The sequence below is a fragment of the Typopeltis vanoorti genome, chromosome 25 (genome assembly GCF_054136105.1).
Source record: "Typopeltis vanoorti isolate ZY-2024b chromosome 25, IOZ_Tvanoo_1.0, whole genome shotgun sequence".
Lineage (NCBI taxonomy): Eukaryota > Metazoa > Arthropoda > Arachnida > Uropygi > Thelyphonidae > Typopeltis > Typopeltis vanoorti.
The window spans coordinates 62,300,220-62,324,046 of record NC_143573.1 but is presented as its reverse complement, the minus strand read 5'-3'; the positions used below and the strand labels follow the sequence as shown (position 1 = coordinate 62,324,046).

Below are 23,827 nucleotides of genomic sequence, written 5' to 3'. Positions count from 1 at the left end.
CACCAACCATCTCCCAGAAGAAATCAAGAATCATCCATGAGAAGAACAGAGACAGGTGGTGGTATCACAGGATGCTGGCCCCTTAGAATCACAAGCCAACTATTCAGTCTAACAAGCACTGCGGGACCAACAGTGGGAAATGAAACTGCTGTCCCTACACACACTGAGGATCATTCAAGATGACAAAGGCTCTTAGAATGGATCACAAACCCTTTCCACTAATCCATGGTGAAACAGGTTTGGTCTATCATGATGCTGATAAAACAGAAGCTCTTGCTGGATAACCTCAGTTTCGATCACAATCCCCAAGTACTATTTCACTTATATTTAGAACAGGAAAATACTCCTGACCATCTGTCATTCTAGAGAGTTTAGAAAAACAGTGCAGCCTAAACTATAAGCATGCAGATATAGATTTCATCTGGATATTTCATTCCAAAAGAACAGGCCTAGATGGGATTTCCAACAAGGTTATCAGACTACTCCACAAAGCCAGTATGTACTTTGTAGCAATTATTAATGCAATGCTAAGATTTCACTACTTTCTGCCACACTGGAAAGAAGCTGACATAAACTTAATCCTGAAACTGGGGAAAGCAAAGTAGTTCCCTCAAAACTACCACCCAATCATCCTGCTCTCCTGCCTAAGAAATATTGCCGAATGAGTAATACTGACAAGATTGCAAAAAATCATGAGGTAAAAACCTCATACCCAATGAGCAGTTTGGCTTCTGTGAGAATCACACCACTGTATAAACAAATTGTAAGAGTTGTAGAAGGCATTAGTGTTTGATACAATTGAAAACAGCACACTAGTGCCATCTTTCTTGATGTCGCAAAGGCATTCAACAAGGTCTAGCATAGAGTTCTACTCTATAAACTAATTGAAGGGAGTTTGTCAGTTCCTATCTTAAGGATTCGAAGTTTCATGTGAAATCAGTATTCTGCATTACAGAATGCCCCAGGGGTCCCTACTGTCACCTTTTACTCTTTGCCATCTATATCACTCACATCACCCTAATTCAGATCAGTCTTGCTAAGTGCAAAGCTAGGCATTTTGGATTAAGGTTATTTACAGACATATTATTAAATTAATGGTAATTTCTTACAAGTGCTTATTGAAGCTGAAGACCACTTGTCTGGTGGCAGACAGAATTAAATTTAATCACTATCAGAGGAAGATTAAGTGGATATTGGAACTGGCAGCCACAGAGATCTGAGTTTGAAGGGGGCCATAAGCATCAACTTTCTAAAGTTGACTATTCGTTCAGCTGCCAGAATTCGGTATCAGAAACGTCCCTCAGCTCCCTAATTTTGCATCACCAGCAAACAATTAGAGATGTTGAAAGTTTTTCCACTTGATTATACTAGAAATTCAAGTGTAAGCAAACAAAGTTTGCACATGAAGTAACTTCAGAACGGGGCAACTCGTATATAGAGGCTACTGATGTCATGTCACTTGCCTTAGTATCCAATAATGCAAAGGACATATCCTTAAGGCTAGTAAAAGACTATGCATCAAGGAAATTATCATTACCCAGACTGGTTTTTGACCTTTGTTGAGGTCTTATCAGTGGGAGCCAGACCCAGAAGTGATACCAAGGTTGAAGTAATGCAGAAGGATCAAGGATTAAACCAAAACCTAATTTCTTGGTATCTTTAATTTATAGTATAACCAAGTAAAACACTTTTGACGTCTATCTCTAATCCAGAATATTTTAGTAATAAGGGTGTGATGATGCCTTGTATATAAAAAAATGACTTCTGCATCACTTTAACTATGGTGTCACTTTTGGGTCTGTCTCCAACTGATGAGACCTCAATAAAGGTCGAAATCGGTCTGGGTAGTGACCCTTCCCATAATGCAGAGCATTATACATATCTGTAAAGATATGTGCTTTGTATTATGGGATACTAAAGAAAGTGATGTGAAGGCAGTTGTGAAGCTACTTCACATACAAACTGTTTGCTTACACTTGGATAAAGGGTTAAATCAAGAATATAATTTCTTGGTATCTTTAATTTACAGCAAATAATTGTATGCTCACAGGTTACACGGTGATCAGCATTCATTGTGTATAAATTATGAAGATAAAAACACTTATGTTGGAGCAATTACTTTATTTATGATTAATAATACCTGATGTTTCGACTTTTATATCAATGTGATCACCAAGATAACATATGTATGAACAAGACAGAAGCTACATGACACTACATATAAGTATGTTAAATCTCACTGCTTTGTTAATCTTTGAAACTAGCCTGACCTCTGGTGAGAATAAATAAGATAAAATAAATATTTATATACTGAGGGGAAAAAAAATAGTTCATCCAAAGATTCTCCTTCCTTTCCTTGACTACCCAGGGGTTTACAAAATGCAGTTCGCCTGCAACTTACCCTACATAGGGAAAACAGGGTGCACAATTCCAGAAGAAAAGAACACAAACATCACATTAAATTCCTTCACTATTGAAAACCAGGCTTGTCAGGCCATGCACTCCAAACCTATTATAGAATTAACTGGAAAGGCATGAAGTCTCTAAACTGCATGAAAACCTGGTATGAAAGAAAATTCAAGGAAGCTTGTGATATGCTGATTCACCATCCTAATTTTAACAAGAATAATAGATTAATAATTCCAAGAGTCTGGAAGATCCATCTGCAACCTGTCTTGCTGAAAGAGACAATGCCAGCTCTATATAAATGCCACATTGCACTATCCAGAATGTTCAGATACCTCTTGAAGTTCAATGTTTGTGGCACCACAAACATAGGTTCCAGGACTATACTGCCACTGAGCATCCACCACATCTGCATGGTGGAGGGTGTAGCGTGATTTGTTGTTCTATATACCACAGTTTTCTAAGCTTCCATGTCCCACTATACACTCTTTGCACCACTTTAGACGATGCTGTATGTTGCTTTGGATGATGTGGGCTTGCAAATTGCAGTCCTATCATGGAAACCCATGTTGTGGGCCTCAGTTATCTGAATGTTTTTTGTACAGATTTGTGTTCCAGTCAATGCCTGGAACTCCGCATTTAACGTGTGAGCTGATGAATGGCAGTTTTTACATATTATTCTTCGTAGCACTCTAAGATCATGTTTAGCAAGTCATGGGTTGTCTATGCAGGTGGCACTTGCAATTGACTCCCTGTGCTTCAATCTTAGTATGGTGTCACTGATTGTTGACCAGGGAGGGTCCAATTTGTCAACAATTTGCTGAACAGATAGGCCTGCAATATGGCATCTTATTACAATTCCTCTTTCAAACTCTCTCTATTTCAATTTCACCTGGGCACAGTTGCACTGACTTGGGAGTATCATATTCCTCCACTTTATACCAGCTACAAACATGACTCATTACACGGAATAATGTTACCTTGCCCATAGGGTGTCTGTTGACTTCTTTTCAAGCAGTGTATATGTTTCCCTGATGATGACCTTGATACAGAGGTCAAAACATAAAGTGTACTTTCTTAATTGTAAATAAAGTAATTGCTCCAACAGGTGTTTTTTTTCCACCATAAATTCTCCACAATGAATTGTATGTTCTCTCCAGATTAACTCCAACATCAATCAATATACAAGTTAATCAACAATGTCCCAATTATGGATTCCTGTAGTAGCTCTGCTCCTCATCCTCCTGTTATACTGGCACCTCTGTACATTACTTCTGATATTCCTGTTAGTCAGTGATTCCTATCCATGTCATAAGCTTATTCTGGGAAAAGTTTCCTAGTAAAATTCAAAATATTATGGTAGATCCATTTCCCAGGAACATTGTTTGCTTGCATATTCCTTCAAGAGCTTGATTCAAACTCAACCACTTCTGTATTCTTTCATCTAATTCCATCCCAACATTCAGATATATAAACTTACTCAACTGATCATTTAACAACTCACTATTTCTAAAGCATCTAATATTTTTCCTAACTCTGAAATTACTAAGATTTTTCATCTATAGCAATTTTCCCATTTTCCAACTCTGCAGTAGCTATATTATAAACTGTTAAAGCAAGATCAAAGCAATGCTGTCCTGTATAGAGTATCACATTGCTATATCTTCTCTAGATGCAGATCCTAATTAGCCTCTCAAATGTTAATGACCACTCCAGAGATCATCATCAAATTCCTACCATGTACCCTCAAGGGATGTACAGGATATGATAGCACTACATGAAAAATTTATATCATTACTAACTTCCTATCTACAATTTTACCCAAATTAGTCTGTTACTTGTCAAGACTCCAACATTATCAGATCTTACATTTCTATTGTCTAAGGCACTTTTTACCATATCAATCCACCTATATCTCTGGGTCGTTTTCCTGCCAACCTGGCAGAAAACAGCTGTTTTGCTAATTTTTTCTTGCCCATTCTGTTTAAATGACCATGCTACCTGAGATTAGCTCTGCTAATGCATTCCTGGATGGTTCAAGTTCTTTCCTAATATCCTCAATTTTAATATGATATTGCCATTGATGCCATCTGTTCATGCCCCTAATCTTTCTCAGGACTCTCATATCTGCAATCTCTAGTCTTTGGTGAAGTGTTTTACTTCTGACCCAGCTCTCAGATCCATAAGTCTGGTTTGAACGCTGTCTTGTATACAGCTAATTTAGTGTTCCGACTAATTTCTCTGATATTTCATATACATTATTCAGTTGACCTCCCACCATACCAGCTTTGTTGATTCTGTTGTATATTTCCATATTTAATTTACCATCTTCACTAAAAATCATGCCTAAGTAGCTGAAACGTTTTACTTGTTCTATAGGTTTTCCATTCACAATGCGGTTGACATTTTCAATGATTCTGCCTATTTTCATTGTATTTGTCTTATTATTGCTGACCTTCATACCATATCTATTACAATTATTTAATTTAGTCAGGGAATCTTGCAGACTTATAGTGGATTTATTTAGGAGTAACATCATTTGCATAAAGCAAAGAGCTGACATTAACTTCTCCAATTTTGATATCGGGTTTAATACCACTTTCCTTCATAATGTGATCCATATAGATAATGAATAACAGAGGGGATAATGTATATCCTTGTCTGACACCAGATTTAATATTAAACAATCTGGTGTCAGACAAGGATATACATTATCCTTGTCTGACATATAGAACCTTCTGTGAGACCATAGGCACAAATAGTCTCATTGTCCAGTTCCCCATTCTCATATTTGCCCACACCACTCTACTTGAGACTGCCTGCCATTCAAGAAGATTAGCCTCGTATTTTGTGTTAAATACTATGGCTACTCCTTCTTTTCCTTGATTGTCATTTCCTGAATATAACATTTTGTATTTATTGCTCAGAAAGATCTCACCAGTTTTTGTTTTTTTTTTTGTTTCAGTCACCCCTATTATGTCGATCTGGTACTTATCTAATTCCTTAGCTAGCTCCATTTCTTTGCCATTCAGGCTTCTTATGTTGATAGTACCGATCTTTAACTCTGGTGATGTTGAGTTGGGGTGCACTTTCAGATTTGTTCCATTAGCTGACTTTTCGCTGTTCGCCCTGGTTCCCTGGCGAAAACAGCGGGGGCCTTGTTTAACATGGCGATGCCCCAGCCGACATGAAATTCTGTCATGTTGTACCATCATTTTGTATTTTGGTTTAAGCCAATAAGAATACAATTTGGTTGGCTAAATCCCAAATTGCCAGCCCATCCTTGTTTGTTCAGTATCCAGGTAGATATCTAACAGGGCACGAGAAGGTGAGGATTGGACATTAGGTCAGAAGTTCTGGTCGGTTCTCCACATTCCTTTAAAGGCTATGTGGAAGTCTCCTCTCAGTTATACAGCTTTGTCCCTGAAGCACCCATACTCCAGAGATAGTAATTTATAATCTGTTGATTCAGTTTTAGTAGTTACTCTCCTTTTACTCATTACAAAGTGTGCTTGTGCTGATACTCAAGCTGAACAATCACCAAGTCAGGAACATTGCACCCTTGATATACTATACAAGCCCATTGTGTTTGAATTAAGTCATCCATCACTATCCTTTCATCTAATTCCATTCCAACATCCAGATACCAGCTACCTTGGATGTACACCTTACTAAACTGATCATTTCATAACTCACTATTTCTGAAGCATCTAATACTTTTCGTAGCTTTGCATTTATAAGATTATTTATCTGTAATCATTTTCCCCATTAACTTGCAGCATAGTGATAAAATTCTCTCAGATTTACCGTTGCCTGTAAAGGTGACTGTTTTCCTCAATGCCACTCTCTTAGCCTACTTTTTAGCCATCATCACTTTACTTCTGGTAATGGATCAGGACCAGTTTGTTTTTGTGAAGCACTTGTTTCAAAGTCTTAATCATCCATTTAACTCTCATGTGAGTTATTCTCTTAATTCTAGGGATGTAGTCAGATAGCTTCCTTCAGCCATCCTTAAACATTTCCCATGCGTTGTTGTTTGTTGTCCATGCCAAGGCACCTTCATAGTTTATTACAATCACCTATCTTACAGCTCTACATATGCCTTTATTTGTCAAATCTTCACTTTAGTATGTTGGTTCCTTTTAGGAACCAACATACAAAAACTCACATGAAGAAATCAAAGCAATCCACACAGATCATACACTATATGCACAAGCTTCCAGGGCAAAGTTAAATTCTGAAAAGCCTTCTGGCTTGTAAGGCAACTGGAAAACTAGAATGGACTATCCAATCAAATGCAAGTGCAGGACAAAAATACTTAGGTAATCTAGCTTGGTAATAATTGGATACAACTACATAGTCACTTTAGACAGGTACTAGGTAAATGAAACAACATACAAGCAACATCTTCACTAAGGGGAAGAGTGCTAATCATCAACCAGATGGCTGCTAGTGTGCTATGGCACATCATCAAAGTATTAACACTGCCCAAAGATTTCTTCCATCAGATCCAGAAAGTGAATAACATCATTCCTCTGGAACAAAACCAACTGGACAACCTGCTAAGCAAGGGGGGGGGGGCAGTCCTGGTCTACCTTGAAAATAAAATCATATTCTGAAAGAGGTCACTAGGGGGATTAGCATTATTTGCAATCCTTTGAATGGTTAATACCCCCACCCAAAAAAAAAAAAACTGTCTACATTCTACTGCAATGGCTTACAATGCTGGGCAAGCACAGAGCTTCATCACATGCCAACTGGATCATCCCAGGAAGCAGTGCTCACAGAGCCTTTGTTCTAAAACAGAAATCACAAGTCCCATAACTGACCAAACTTTCCCCTTTGCTACCTAGAGCTGGGCAGGTATAAGAATTCTAGAACTTCAAATCCAGAAACAGGAGTGGAAAACCTTCCAAAGTTTACCGCTGAAAACCATCAAAGCAATAGAGCAATATCAACAAGTTCAAACAGCTATTATGAATGCTAGAAATTACCAAAAACTTTCAAATCTTGTCCTCTGCAACCTCTCTTCTACTTCTGTCCACTAATTTCAATAAAGTATACCACAACCTTACTTTAGTACATCCTGATTCAGCTTTTGCATCTGCATCAATATCTGAATCCTCAAACTCACATATCTATAGCTGCTGCTCAGTTTTTGATGGGATCTTCCCTAAAGGACAAAGTGTACCAGGCCAGATGCAGACTTACAGTGGAGGTTGTGGCACAACATCTTACCAACCCCAACAAAACTTCACAACTTCAAAGTTAGAGCAATGGACCTCTGTCTGTTCAGTAACTCCTCAGGTAACTTGGAGCACACTTATCTGACCTATCCTGTGATTAAAAGGATCATCACATATGCACTAAACAGGCTTTAGCTAAGAAAAGCTACCATATATTATTGCGTATAATGCGAAAAATTTATGGTAAAAAATACTACTTAAAGTTAAGGGTTTGCATTATATGCGGATCCTAAAAAATATAACATCTTATTAGACTTGCACACACAATATATATTACCTAATGCCCATGCAACCAAATCTACTTGACCCACTCGCATTTGGCGAGCGAGCGTGCATCGTATCTGTGCATAAAGCTACTTACATTAATGGCTTTATGCGCAGATAAGATGCGCGCTCCGTCGCCAAATGATAGAGCACAGTTAGGTATATCGGTTTAACCACAGTTCATTTTAAATATTATTCGTTAAACAAACCTAGCCTGAAAATGAACCAACAGAAACGTAAACGTTCATCTTTTGAAGCAGGATTTAAATTGCGTGTCGTGCAGTTTGCAGAAGAACATAATAACAGTGTTGCTATGAGAGAATTTGGTGTAGCAGAGAGTAACATTAGACTTTAGCGTAAGCAAAAAGACAGTCTTGAAAAAATCCCCAAAACGAAACATGCCCGTCGTGGAGATGTAGCATCCTTTCCAGAACTCAAAGAAGAGCTAAATGAATGGATTTTGATGCAATGACAAGATGGCATATTGTATATATAGTAACAAGAAATGCAATTCATTTTCGAGCTCTACAACTCAAGAATGGTAAATTCAAGGACACACCAGGTATTTCATCTTTTCTTGCTTTGCCTGGGTGGTGCAACGTATTTATGGAACGCAAAGCATTAACATTACGACACCGAACAAAAATTGTGCAGAAGTTACCAAAGCAGCTTGAAGAAAAAGTGCAGTCTTTCCATAAATTTATCATAAAATTATGGAAGTGTCACGGATATGAACTTTCCCAAATTGGCAATATGGATGAGATGCCCATGTACTTTGATATGCCTGGGAATCGAATAGTAAACTCAGTTGGTGAAAAGGGTGTCTTCATAAAAACAAAGGGACATGAAAAAACGTATTTTATCGTTGTTCTAGCATGCATGGCAGACGGAACCAAATTAAAGCCAACAGTGATATTTAAAAGGAAGAAAATTCCGAAGCATATGAAATTTCCACCAGGTGTAATGGTTCGCGCTAATCAGAAAAGTTGGATGGATGAAGAAGGTGTACAATTGTGGCTAGATCAAGTATGGAACATACGTCCAGGTAGCTTGTTACATCAACAAAGCATATTAGTCTGGGATATGTTCTGGGCGCATTTAACAGAGGCAAGCAAAGAGAAAGCATGTGAGCTACGTACAGACCTAGCAGTCATACTGGGTGGTCTAACTTCCATTTTGCAGCCACTTGATGTCAGCTTGAATAAGCCATTTAAAGATCACTTACGTGACAAATGGAGAGAATGGATGTCATCTGGTTTGGTGAAGATGACAAAGGGTGGGAATTTTCAGAAGCCTGAGATCACCCTAGTTACCAGCTGGGTTAAAGAAGCATGGGATTCGATACCATCTGAAATGATTCAATGCTCATTTCTTAAATGTGGAATAAGTAATTCAATGGATGGATCCGAAGGTCATGTCATATACGAAAGCGAGGATGATGCACAACACAACAAAATGGGGAGCATGAAGACGATGACGACATTTTTTTTTTTTTGACGACGTTTGTTTCTATGTCTAGAAACAAACTTTTTTAATAATGCGAACTAGAAACAAAATTTCCAGTTCGTATTATACGTGGATTGCATTATACGCGATAATATACAGTAAGCAGTATTGTAGAGGACAAACTACTAGAAGAACAAAATGGTTTCCGAAAAGGCCAATCCTGCATAGATCCAATTTTTACTCTAAAATTATTAACAGAAAAGAGAAGAGAATTTCAAAAGAAACACATGTAGGCTTTATTGATTATGAAAAAGTCTTTGACAAAATTAGTAGACAAAAGTTGTTTAAAATATTAACCGACTTAAATATACCAAACCAACTTTTACAATCCATTCAGGAAATAAAATAGCAGTTAAATTATAACACATCTCAGAATGGCAACATATATCAAGAGGAGTATGACAAGGATGTACTCTCTCACCTGCTTTTCAATATATATATATATATATATATATAAATAAAATTGTAACAATCTTGAAACAGTATAACCCATTTGGTATACAAATAACCCCACAAATGAAGATAGATACACTACTATTTGCAGACAATTAAATAGTATTAGCTACATCAGAAGATGATTTACAAAGATCATTAAATGATATATCTCAAAACAAAATAATATGTCAATATCTAAAGAAAAAACAAAAATAACGGCATTCAAAGAAGAAAACCCAATAAGAAGCAAAATAGTGATAGATAATAAAATATTAGAACAAGTAAATACTTTCAGATACTTAGGATGTGATTTATCATATGAAGAAGAAAAAGACAGACAGACACCAAAATATCAAACTTTGTCAAAGTAAATGGCATAATAAATAATATATTTAAGCAATCCCTAGTACAAAAAAAACTAGAATCAGACTATATAATGTCCTGTCAAAACCAACTCTACTATATGGAAGCAAAATATGGACCATAAAAAGGAAAGATGAAAAATGAATTCAAACAGCAGAAATGAAATTTCTCAGAAAAACAGCTGGATATACCAAGAGGACCATAAAACAAATTTTACAATCCCTCAATATAAAACAGTTAATTACTATATAAGACAGTATAAACAAAAATGGATAGAACATTTAAATCGAATGGACAACAGCAGACTACCAAAAATATTATACAGATATAAAATAAGTGGAAAAAGAAGAATCGGAAGACCAAGAAAGAGACGGCATGAGACCAGAACAGGCCACCTGGCCTAAAATTCATGTTAGGAAGAAGAAGAGAAGACAGTCTTTAGCACCTGTAACCACCTGCACAGTGAAGACAATTGGTACCAACTTTCTTTTCATTGCAGCAAAAGCTGCAATATACAGTTTTTGTGAAAGAGGACTGAGTTTTAGTGGCATTGAAGTCTAAAATGTTGTCCTTGCCCTAATGAGATATAGCTAGGGGAATGGAATTCAGGACAAGTTATCATGGTGGATCTTGATTCTAACAATTGAGCACTATAAGATTTATCAAATGAAAAAGAGGAATGGAGTGTATTGTCATGGACAAAGCTATGAATAGGATTTGAAATCTGTGAAAGCAGGTCATTTATATACAGGTGAAAGAGAGAGGAGTGACAGTACAAAATTCTGTAGTACTCCAGTTTGTTGCTGTTATGTGCCATCCAGTCATTTTTGACTCTTGGTGATACTGTGAACAAATGCTCTCTCCATCCCATTTGGCCTCTTGTTCTTTCTTTCAGTAATTGTAAGTTCAAGTTAGTAATTCTTTTATGTTGTCCACCTAACTGTTTTGTGGTCTTCCTCTTCTCCTTTCTTCAATCTTCCCAAACATAATTGCCTTTTCCAATGATTCATCAGCTCACGTAATATGACCAAAGTACATCAACTTCTGTTTAGTGATCAACGTTTCCAAGGGGCATTTTGTTTTTATATTCTCTAAAGCTTTCTTATTGGTCATTCTTAATAGTTTCTTCCACACCCATAATTCAAATGAATCGATTCACTTTCTGCCTTTCTTCTTAATAATCCAGCTTTCATATCCATACATCACTACTGGAAATACCATTGATTTGATAATTCTAACTTTCATGGCCTTATCACACTTTAGAAGAGGTAGCAGAACTAGAGACCAAATAGCAAACATAAGATGGATTATATGAGAACAAGAGAATGTCAAAAGAAGCTCTTCTTAGCAAGAGAATTAGATGTTTAGGTATTCACCACTGATCTCATTACAATTCACAGTCTGTTGTGATCCATGCAATCAATAGCTTTTTTATAATCAATAAAACAGATGAATATTTCCTTTTGATATTCTCATGTAATCCATCTTATGTTTGCTATTTGGTCTCTAGTTCTGCTACCTCTTCTAAAGCCTGCCTGTTCTTGTGGCATTTCTCTATTCACATATGATTCCAACCTTTGTTGGATCACTTTCAGCATAACTTCACTTGCATGTAAAATTAAAATGATGGTTCTATAATTCTCATATCTGGAATTTGATTTTTTTTTTAATTGGGGTGAATACTAATGATTTTCAATCTCTAGGCCAATATATTTTCTTCCAAATCTGTTGACAAAATTTAGTCAATATCAGTACTTCATTGAGCTGCTCTCAATAATTCCACTGCCACACCATCAGCTCCATGAGCTTTTTCATTACTGATATCACTTCGCTTTTCATTATGATGGGTTCCTCAACAAATTACTAGTACTGGTGCTCCAGTACTCGTGGGGAAATCTGAAAACAGGAAACCAAGCACTAGGTAGTGAGCAACAAGTGAGAAAGTTGGCAATTCAGTTACAGAGCATGGACGGTACATCATAGGATAGCAGTTTGCTAAGCAGTCCTGCCAAACTCGATCAAATGCATTTGAAATGTCAAGAGCAACTGCACAAGCTTCTCTGAATTTTTCTATGGCTTAAGTCCAGTGGTGGGTGGTGAAAGTTAGAAAATCAGGAGTGATGGAATCCATATTGCTGGTTATTGATTAGCTGGTAGATTTCCAGGTGGTGCAGGAGTTGGTTGTTGATCTTATCAATAGTTTTAGAGAGAGGGAGCAGAAGTGAGAGCAATTGGATGGATGACTTTAATCACTTTTCTTTGGGATGGGCTGGATGTGGGCCTGTTTTCATGCTGCTGAGTAGATGTCAGGTGAAGCAATACAGGATAGCAGAAATTTTTAACACAATAGGTTGGATATTAGCAGTACCGGATGCCTTATTTACGTTCAAGTTATTAAGGATTCTTTATATTTTTTTCTGGCAGAAGACTATGGATGATATGAAGTGAGCAGTTCTTGGTAGAGTGGGGGGAAATATGCCCAGATCATCAATGCAAGAATTGGAAGAGTGATGCAAGCAGCAAGTTAGCCTCGTCTTCAGGTGAAGTGACTATGGTACCATCTGGATGTGAGAGTGATGGAAACATGGGTAGACAAAAATTGTGCCCAATGGATTTTGTAAGGATCAGAAGACTTAACTGCCACTTGAACAGGAGGCAAGTTTGAAGTATTTGGCCCTTTCAAAATCTGATTTGTATTCTCTGTAGTATAGGTGGAGTAAGCAGCCTGCAGTTTTGGAATTTTTGCCTTAAACCATTTGTGGTATGCAGAGTATTTTTTTTTTTTAATTGCATTAGTACACTTTTTTGAGAACCAAGGCTTGAATGGTTGCTGTGGATGTGGGGTAGAATAAAAGATGAAGGCCTTCATTGCTGTGAGGATTTCTTTTATTCAGTCTTAGCAAATGTATTAGGAGAAATGAAGTAGTAGTTGAGAAGTCATCTCATTTGCCACCTTGTAGTGCCAAAGGATGCAAGACAGAGAGTGGGTGAAGGGTGTTCTGTTGCAAAGAAGACTTGTATGAGGTTGTAATCTAAGTTACTAAGAGGAGAACTGACAACCACAATATATTCAGAAAGGGAGTTGTTAAGAAAAGATCAAGTGTGTTGGCAGATTGGAGGGCTGTTAGGTATGCTGGTAGGGAGATTGATAATCTGTGTCATGTCATTGCTGATGGCAAACACTTCAGAATCCCTGCCTACTTGATCAGTGACATTGGAGAACTGAAGCCAATTTGGGTTGTGGATGTTGAAGTTCCTAAGAAGAATGACTTCACTATTAGAGTATTTTGACTGTAGAAAATTGAACTTGAGAGAGAGACAGACAGTTGAAGAGGTCAGAGTGGTTGACAGTTTGGAAAGGATAACAAGTTATCATTTCAGATTGCTTTTTGGCAGTAAAACTGAAATGGGAGCTTTTATTAACAATGTGGAAGTTAATAAATACTTTGCTACGATGAATACCACAATCCTGCAGTCTACACCATATGAGCATTAGAGATAATAAGCTTTTATAACTGTTTTTACAGTAATTCAGGTCGAAATCATTTGGAACAACATTTTGTGGTGTCAGTATACTACTTGAGGGATGTGATATCACTATTCCCAACAGGACCCCACTATGCAGTTGGGGGTCCTGTTAGAAAGAACTGTTACACAGTTCTTTCTTCACAAGGGCAACAGTTTGCATTCATCAGAAATTGCAAAACCTCAAATCCTCCATTGGTCTGCTTTTGCATACAATTTTTCTACCAAACCAATCTGCCACTTATTTATTGCTGTCTCTATCACATTTTTTTCATTATAATTAGACAATTTTTATGTGCAAAAAAAAATTCAGAATTATAGTAATAATTTCTCCTTGATGAAATTTTTATTTAGGATTCTATTAAAATATGTTGAATCACTTTCAAGTAGACCATTTTAAAACAGCAAAATGAGGAAAACCACAATTAGGTTGGTTGACAGTATATATATATATATATATATATATATATATATATATGCCACAAACAGCTTTAGGTTCAGTTATTGCAATAATGAATGACAGCTTTAAACAAGAACGTGATTATGAAAAGACTTATTATGATTGTCTGATTTTTCCCTTCTCCCTATTTTTCTGGTTATGATTCATTTCTAAAATTTATTATTTTCATTAATAATAGTACCCATGAAAAACTTCCTAAGATGTTTGAAATAGAAGAACAGAGAGTATCTCAGCTATCTACCTTATAAATATTTTTACAATTTTTCTTTAGAGAACACAATGGAAGTAGAAGAGGTCTGATTCCCAATTACAAAATTTTATGATCGACAGATTTTTATATATTTTAAAAAATTCCTTCAAAAGACATATCAGGTAATAATGGCAGAAGTATAATCCTAGAAATAATTCTACTGAACTGTGTGTGAAACACAAGGAGATAAGTTGTATGTTGCAAAATGTCTGACTTAGCTCACCTTTACTCATTACTGGAATGAAATTTGTTGCTTGTGAAAAATTTTATTTGTCTGTGCATTTGAGATATAGTTATCTGAAAACTGCTAGTAGTGTCCGTCATTTAATTTTAACTTGGTGTCAGAAGTGCAAATATACTGCTGGATCACACTGAAAATTACAATCGTGCAAAATGAAAAAATCAAAACACAGTTAGACTGTCTGTATTTAGGTTCAGTAGTTTAGTACTTACCAAAACCTCATAATCAGGTATTGAGTGAGTTCCAATGCCTGGCCTGTCAAAAGTTATCCTATAGGTGCAATTTGATGTATCAACTGCATCAATAGATCCCATAAAAAGTCCATCCTGAGGTTTGCGAAGGCGAGCTGAAAAGGACATTTCACTGAACAATTGTCTAACAATTATAAACAGAAAATTTTATTATAAAAGGCCCGATAGTGTTAATTTTAATGTCGGCTGCACCTTTGTAGTATTTTAATTTGCTATTATCATCAACTTTATTTTGCTATCGACCGTGCCTGTTATTAATTTTGCATGTGCACATTAGGCCTAAGCTAGTGAATGACCTTTAATAATAAAGGTCATTCACTAGCAGTGCAGACTTCACTATTAATCCTTCTTTATGTCTGCACTGCACTAGCAGTGCAGACATAAAGAAGGTTACTAACTCTCAAATAAACAGGTTACCAACTCTCAAACTATGCAATTTAGAAAAATTTATTTCTTTAACGACTGCACCATTCCAAATTATATATATATATAGCTTGAGAATTTAAGTATGGAACATATGTAAGATCAAATTTAACATACATTATCCTTTATAGTTAGTGGTTGCAATTCTTAATTAAACAGGCTCGCTAATTTTTTTTGGAGACAGTGCATTGGCAAATAGATCAGGCAAGATAGTTACACAAACTAAACGATTAATTTTAACCTAGTAAAATAGTACAATGCACAAACTTGGTATTATCTTGAAACAACATATGTACTAAGATTTGTGCAAAATTGGTAAAGCTGTAACTGAACCACATTATTAACAGCTTTTAATGATAATGTGAGAATTAGTGGAATCTTTTTGCTAAGTGTGTAAAATTTATGTACAAATACTTGAAGGAGACTAAGAAAATCTGAGTAACAAGAAGCTGGTATTAGATCAAATATGGATTGTCAGGATCAGATTTCTACTTTAAGACAAACATTCAAGAAACATGGAATACAACAAGGATCTGTACATACGTTCTATAGATCTGAGAAAGGCATAAGATGAGGTGCCAGGAGAAAAGTTCTTCAAGACACAATTGCATAGTAAAAATGAGATATGCCACACACAATATTAACTCTCACTATAGCAAAACAGAAAACACCATTATTACTACTGAAAATTCCCAATCGAAGTACCACAGGTGCAATGCTATGCTTAAAAAAAAAAAAAAAATCACCATAACAAACTATTCCAGTGGTTCTATGAGTTTGCTATAGCGGGATCAGCTGTTAGACTGAAAGTAGTACTGGAAGATGGCTTAATGTAAACTCAGGTGTGAGATAAGAGTGGTAAAGAGATAAGGCATGAAGACAATGTCCTGTATGTGCAGGCTTATGATACATCTCAAGAGTGACACCATTATCAGACTTTTTTGTTAGTGATGAGAACATTAAAGAGTGCTTTCTATCTTTTTGAAGCTTTAATGTAAATTTCATAGCAGGTTTGTAAGAGTTAAGAGAATGAAGAAATTGTTGCAGACCTGGGAGGTCATGTTTCCAAATAATAGACATATCATCAACATATCTCCACCAAAACACTAGTTTTAGATTTATTTCTGCTACGAAAGTCTTCTCCAAGTTCTCCACAGATAGGTCAAATGAAAGGGGGGGAAGGGGAGCTGCCCATCACAAGTCCAAATTCTTGTGTGTGTACAGCACATTATTTCACTGAAAAAAAATTGGACTCAAGACAATTTTCAAATAAGCAAGAGATATTCGACTCAGATTTTTAGTTTATGCAGATGATGTTATGTTATATTCTTAAATACACAGACTCCAAGTTTTCAGGACCCATTAACTAAATTTAAACTAAATTTTTAACCTAGGTAACTACTGCACTGACTCTTATAGGTATATGTAATCATGCAAATCTTGACCAGGGAAATAGTTAAGCATATTTATTCAATTTTCAGTTAAGGAGTATTTAAGTGAAATTACAAAGCTGGTGATTATGAAAAGCACAGGAGACAACATGGAGCAGTGCCATGGTATAAGAAACTGCAAGTAAAGGATGTGGGTACTGCATGGGAAATGATCAAGGTATGCTTCAGGAATGAATATCAGACTGCATAACAGGGTCGGAAAATAAATAAATAGAATCCAATTATACTTGACATAAAATTTTGTTTTTGTTTTTTCCAAGAAGGAACAAATAAAAGGAAGCACATGAAGTAATTTCAAACTAGACTATTTGTATATACAGACAGTTAACTTCACATTATAACTACCCCAGTATTCCATAATGCATAAAAAAGCACCAGGAGGAGATGGAATACCTATTGAGCTGCTCAAAGCCCTGGGAGAAGAGGCAGTTAAAATTTTAACAGCTCTATGTCAGCAAATTTGGATCACAACTACATAGCCTAGGGAATAGAAAAAACCAGTTTATATACCTTTATTGAAGAAAGGTGATTAAGAGAGTGGGAAAATTACAGAACTATAGCACTGATTTCTCATGCAAGTAAAGTCTTACTTAAGATCATTCAGAAAAGACTGGAACCATTCATGAAGAGAGAAATGGCAGATTTCAAAAAGGCAGAGGAACAAGAGATCAAATCGTCAATGTGAGATGGATAATAGAAAAAGCACAGGAATATAAAGAATGTCTACCTTTGTTTCCTTGACTATAGCAAGGCTTTTGAAACTGTAGAATGTGTTAAGAACAATGAGAGTACCAGAGCATTTCATTATCCTTCTGAGGAATCTTTATTATGAACAAGAAGCTACTGTCTGAACAGATCTTGGAGAAACTGAGTATTTCTATAGGTAAAGGGGTGCGATAAGAATTTATTTTATCTCCGTACCTGTTTAACTTGTACAGCGAATACGTTTTAAGAATGGCAGGGCTGGAGGAGTCTTCAGTTGGGATTAAAATTGGTGGAAGAAATATTTTAATAATTTGAGGTATGTAGATGATACACCTTGCTAGCAGAATGCAAAGATTTGGAGGAACGTATTATGAAAGTTAAAGAAGAAAGTGCTAAATATGGTCTTAAACTTAACCTCAAAAAGACAAAAGTTATGGCAACATGTGAACTTAATGATTTTGAAGTAGATGGGGAGAAAATGGAAGCAGTTAACAATTTTGTGCTCCTAGGATCCCGAATTGATAAAGATGATTATTATACTGAAGAAGAATATTACTCGGAAAGAAAGCAATGACATTTTTAAGCAAGATCTTTAAAGATAAAAGATATTAGCCTCACAACAAAAATCAGAATTGTGAAAGCAATGGTATTCCCTGTAGTACTGTATGGATGTGAAAGTTGGACTCTGAGAAAGAGTGAAAAAAGGAAGATAGATGTATTTGAATTATGGGTTTGGAGACGCTTACTAAGAATACCATGGACTGCAAAGCAAACCAATAAATCAGTGATAGACATAATAAAGCCAGATTGCTCCCTCGAAGCTATGATCATCAAGCAAAAATTATCATACTTCGGACATAATGCGAGCAAATTGCAGTCCGGACAAGATGATGATGGTTGCTAAAGTTGATGGAAGCAGGAGAAGAGGAAGACCAAGAATTAAATGGGTGGATGGAGTTAAAGAAGCAACTGGAATGCGCTTGGAAATTCTAAAAGATAAGACCAGGGACAGATCTGAATGGAGAATGTATGTTCATAGAATCACAGGAGTTGAAAAGGACTCGATGGAACAAAACAAACAATTCCATAATGCATAGAATCCTTCCTTTTGGTATATTGTCATGCATTATAAGAAGGGTCACTACACAGACATATTTTGACTTTTACTAAGATCTCATGAGTGGAAGATAGACCTGATGAGGCAATGATAGCTAAATCAATGGGAGAGGTCAACTTTCCATATAAAAGTAGCAAAATGGTGTTATAATCATATTATTAAAATACTCTGGATGAGAGAGATGTAGCAAGTTTTTTACTGGAACGGAATCATCAAACAGGAGCTGTGAAAAAGAAAATCTGTGAATAGAATATAAAGAGAAATATGGTCAGCCAGCTCACAAGCAGTATAAAGCACAAACGAGAAGGGTAACCAGCATGGTAAGAAAGGCAAAATCTGATAATAAGAGGAAACTAGCCTAGCAAACCAAAGGAAATCCCAAAGAGCTCTTTCAGTATGTATCAAGTAAAATAAAGAATAATTTAATGAAGAGAAAGGTAGGAATATGAGAGTAGGAATCAGAAGAAATAGGATTCTTATTTCTTCTGATTATGTAAATTTGGAGCAATGGACATGAAGCTGGTAACTACATGGCATCAATACTATCAGAGAGAAGTATATGTAGGAATAGAATTACGGAGCATGCAGGTATCAGTGTGATAGTACACTACTGGTTACCTGCCTTCTCCTTAATTAAAAGCTAGCTAATAAAATATCATGTACATACATGCGAAATATCTGCAGCACAAAATAAATAAATCTAGTCACACATACAGTTAATTTCAACCTCACAAATAAATTAATATCTCTGTCTAAGCTACAAAAAAATAAGTTAAATGACACAAGTATTTTAAGTTTTATATAGAAAGATCAGTGTAGTCAAGCTAGTCTTGAAGGTCCTTTGAAGAAAAAAAAAAATCTTAATGTTCATTTCATCCAAGAGACAAGTTTTCTAGCAAGTTTTCAATCTTCCTCTGAATTGTCATTCACAAATAATTAGAACAACCTTACCAAGCTTAAAGAATCTATGCAGAATGCATGAAAACAATTAGTGACCATTTTCATGAAATTTCATAAGATGCATTAAAAATAGTCATTTGCTTAACTAATCTGGACTGTGTGAAGTAACCTGTTCAGGCACAGGTGAAATAGCTCAGAAAAGTAGTATGTGCTTACCTGTTGCTTTTGTGCCTATTACAAGAGGAAGAGGTATATCTTCAGGTAAATCTTGGAAGTTAGCAAGGTCTACTACTTTCTTTTGTTGTAACTGACGGATTTTAGCTCTTTTATTGTGGAGTGAATTGCGCTCTTCACTAAAGAAAGCAGGTGAACATCTGTTAAAAATACATAAGTCAAACAGTTAGAAACTCAGAAAAATACAGTGTGATTTCCATACAATTCATAGGAGTCTACTCTTTCATTAAATAGTTTCAATTGCATGAAATTTTGTATATCATAAATTTTGCATCAAGCACTGAAAACATCATAGCTAATTAGCATAATTCACAATAAGCATGATGCATTTAAAAATTAGTTTTTAGCTTAACTGTTTAGAATAATTCAATTTCTTATAATGTGTGTGATCATCAGAATAAAGTATGATCCACTGTATATGTAGAATTTACAAAAATGCAAAATAACCTTTATGTCAAAAGTGAGAACAGTAAAAGACTGTGCAAGTTATTTTAAAGAAAATGAGAAAATAAGGAAACAAGCATAAGGAGTGAAAATGAAGACAGTGTCAAAGCAAAAGATGAAGTTATAAAGCAATGAAAAGGATATCAGTTGAAATGGTAAAGGAAGAATGAATGAAAGAAATAAAGAAAGTGAAAATAATGTGAAAGAGGAACAAAAGAAGGATAGCATGGATGAGGTCAAGAAAAGAGTAGAAAAATCTGCTAATTGTTTGTTGATATATAGCTTGGATAACTAAGACTATGAGACCAGCATATTATGTCTTAACTACATATGTTCTCTATCTAGTCTGCCTGTTTTGGGTAATGAAATATTTGAATTTCCAAGAGTAAACACTGAAACCTCTGTATGAGACCAGCTAACTCAACTTTTTGTTTAAAATCCCTTATAAAGGTTCCTTACCCTCTACACAGGATTCAAACCCAGATTTTTCCAATTCATATGGACAAATATTGTATCATTCTGTAACTGCATTACAAATGCAATGTTGTCAATTGGAATGCACCATTGAGAGGACTGATGGGGTTAAAAGCAATGATTAAATGTGCGGGTGTATATATATATATATATATATATATATATAGAAAGTATTTTACCTTGGGTATAATAAATGTTAAAAATACCAAGCAATTTTAAACCTGGTTTTACTCCATTTCCCAAGTAAGCAAACAGACAAACGTCAAGTTTGCGCCTGCAAGTGATGCAAATCTAGCTGATCCTACAGGTAGTGCAAGACCAAGGCAACTCGTGGTAAAGGTTGCATAAGCTCTGATCACTAATCTTAATATTTACCCTTAATGCCAAAACACATCTCCAAGAATGGGGATATATGATGTTTTGTATTAAAGGCAAGGGGGGGCCACTACCTAGACCGGTTTCGACCTTTATTGAGGTCTCATCAGTGGGAGCCAGGCTAGAAATACCAAGATTTTAGTAATACAGAGCTTATAAGTATTTTACCAGAACAAGTTACCATAAGGTGTTTTAACCTTATTAAATAAAAATCTCAGGAGGAGATATAAATGTAGAAAGTATTTTACCTTGGGTATCATAAATGTCAAAGCTACCAAGCTATTTTAAACCTGGTTTTACTCCATTTCACAAGTAAGCAAACTGACAAACAAGTCAAGGCAACTCATGGTAAAAGTAGAATAAGCTCTGATCACTATTCTTAATATTTACCCTTAATGCACACCCCATCTCCTTGAGGAGATCTAGGATGCTATGCAATACGTGCAGGCGCAAACTTGACTTGTTTGTCTGTTTGCTTACTTGGGAAATGGAGTAAAACCAGGTTTAAAATAGCTTGGAATCTTTAACATTTATTATACCCAAGGTAAAATACTTTCTACATTTATATCTCCTCCTGAGATTTTTATTTAATAAGGTTAACACGTTCGCTGCCAACTACGAGTATACTCGTAGTGGGTAAACCTGCTTCACAAGCCAGCTACGAGTATACTCGTAGGATGCTTACCGCCGGGAACGAGATTATTATAGTGACCTTGAAGAAGTGAAAATGCTTGGCTTGTGGGGCTAGCTTCAAAACTGTGTATTCTCATAGACCGTATATGCTCTGTACAAGCCAACTACGAGTATACTCGTAGGACGTTTACCTCCGGTAACGAGATTATCGTACTGACCTTGAAGAAGTAAAACTGCTCGGCGTAGGGGAACAGACCATGCCAAAGTAGCGTGGCAGCGAACGTGTTAAAACACCTTATGGTAACTTGTTCTGGTAAAATACTTATAAGCTCGGTATTACTAAAATCTTGGTATTTCTAGCCTGGCTCCCACTGATGAGACCTCAATAAAGGTCGAAACCGGTCTGGGTAGTGGCCCCCCTTGCCTTTAATACAAAACATCATACATCCCCATTCTTGGAGATGTGTTTTGGCATTAAGGGTAAATATTAAGATTAGTAATCAGAGCTTATGCCACCTTTACCATAAGTTGCCTTGGTCTTGCACTACCTGTAGGATCAGCTAGACTTGCATCACTTGCAGGCGCAAACTTGACTTGTTTGTCTGTTTGCTTACTTGGGAAATGGAATAAAACCAGATTTAAAATTGCTTGGTATTTTTAACATATATATATATATATATATATCATTAAAATAAAAATAGTAGTACATGAAAAATAAGTGATACGAATGTTAATCATATTACCTAGACCACTAAAAATTTAATGATGAAAAGTCTGAAGTTTCATATACTTTCTGATAAGAAAAATCAGAATGAAATTTTTCCCTTATCTATCTATCTATAAAACTAAGTCAATTTACCTCCGTGGTTTCCCCATGAGTCTTCTTATCTTACACCACTGTGCACGAGGAAGCTTATATGTCTTTAAGTAGGGAAATGATTCTCGAAGGCATATGCAGAAGTCATTATCTCCCAAAAAGAGAGGTCTACAAGAAATAAATAATTGCAAAAATATTAATTTTATTTTAAAAATTGAAGTCAAAACAAATGCAACTGCTTCAGATATTAAAAATATGTTTTTTGCACTTATTTATAACAGCATTTACTTTTAAAATATGAACACATAAAATGCAATATCAAATTTTTAATGCTTACCTATGATGGTATGAATACAGTGAGAATGAGTGATAACTTTTCAAAGAAGAGCTTTTTTGCTTTGAGCAGAATATTTTGAGAGCCATCACACATATACTGAGTGTTTTGCTTTGGATAAATCAAAACATATACTTCTTGTTTATGGAAATTACTGATAAGAACTGCATGTAAGTAGTCAATGAAATGTACATAGCTTATATGACTTGACATCTGGAAAACATAATTAGCATATAACTGCATATTATGATTATGTGGCAACTTGGTGTACACAGTCATTTTGCTCCCAATTCATGGAAGCAATGCCAGTGGCAATTACTGTAATATTACTAGCAAGTGAAGACAGTTGCCATGTTGCAAAAACATACATTTTCACCTAACGCATCAGCACTTTTTTGCTACCATGTGATTAATAAATTCTGTATGGTGTATTTCAAGCAGGGAACAACATCACCTTTAAAATATATCTTAGAAATTATGGAAACAACTACAGTGTTAGAGTAAAATCCCAGTTTAATCAAACCAAAATAATCACTAGACGTTTCGACCTTTACGTTATGGTCATCTGGAGTATACACATATATATATATATAGAGAGAGAGAAACAAGCTGCACTACAATCTACATTGTATTCTAGAGTTACTGACCTCTAGTGCAAAAAAAAAAAATAAATAAATAAAATAAATAAATAAAAACTTAACAGGACTCTATCTTTGATGTAGTCCTGTTATTATTATCTATTAGGTTACAAAATTAAATTAAAGCCAAAAAAGGTTACTCATATAACTATACATATAAATTTAAACAAACCAATATGGAGGATGCCAATAAAAGCTAAAAATTGCTTAGAGCCCTAAAGTCAGGTTTTGCTGGAAAACTTGAAGAACTCAGTGGGCTGAATGTGTGCCATCGAAATTCTTGGGAATTTTATGCCACCATTATTGTTAAGATTAGGGAGGTTAATTAAATCACA

At 35.6% G+C, this 23,827-nt stretch overlaps 1 protein-coding gene across 1 annotated transcript in view; it reads right to left on the bottom strand.

Moving 5' to 3' along the window:
- LOC150092788 (protein lin-9 homolog) overlaps nucleotides 1–23,827 on the bottom strand; it is a 248,894-nt gene that overhangs the window by 164,219 nt on the left and 60,848 nt on the right. The window contains exons 4-6 of the mRNA XM_090414279.1: nucleotides 22,563–22,688; nucleotides 19,760–19,917; nucleotides 14,909–15,042 (exon numbers count right to left, since the gene is read on the bottom strand). Of these exons, the coding sequence (XP_090270405.1) occupies nucleotides 14,909–15,042; nucleotides 19,760–19,917; nucleotides 22,563–22,688 (418 nt within the window). The remainder of the gene's footprint in view (nucleotides 1–14,908; nucleotides 15,043–19,759; nucleotides 19,918–22,562; nucleotides 22,689–23,827) is intronic.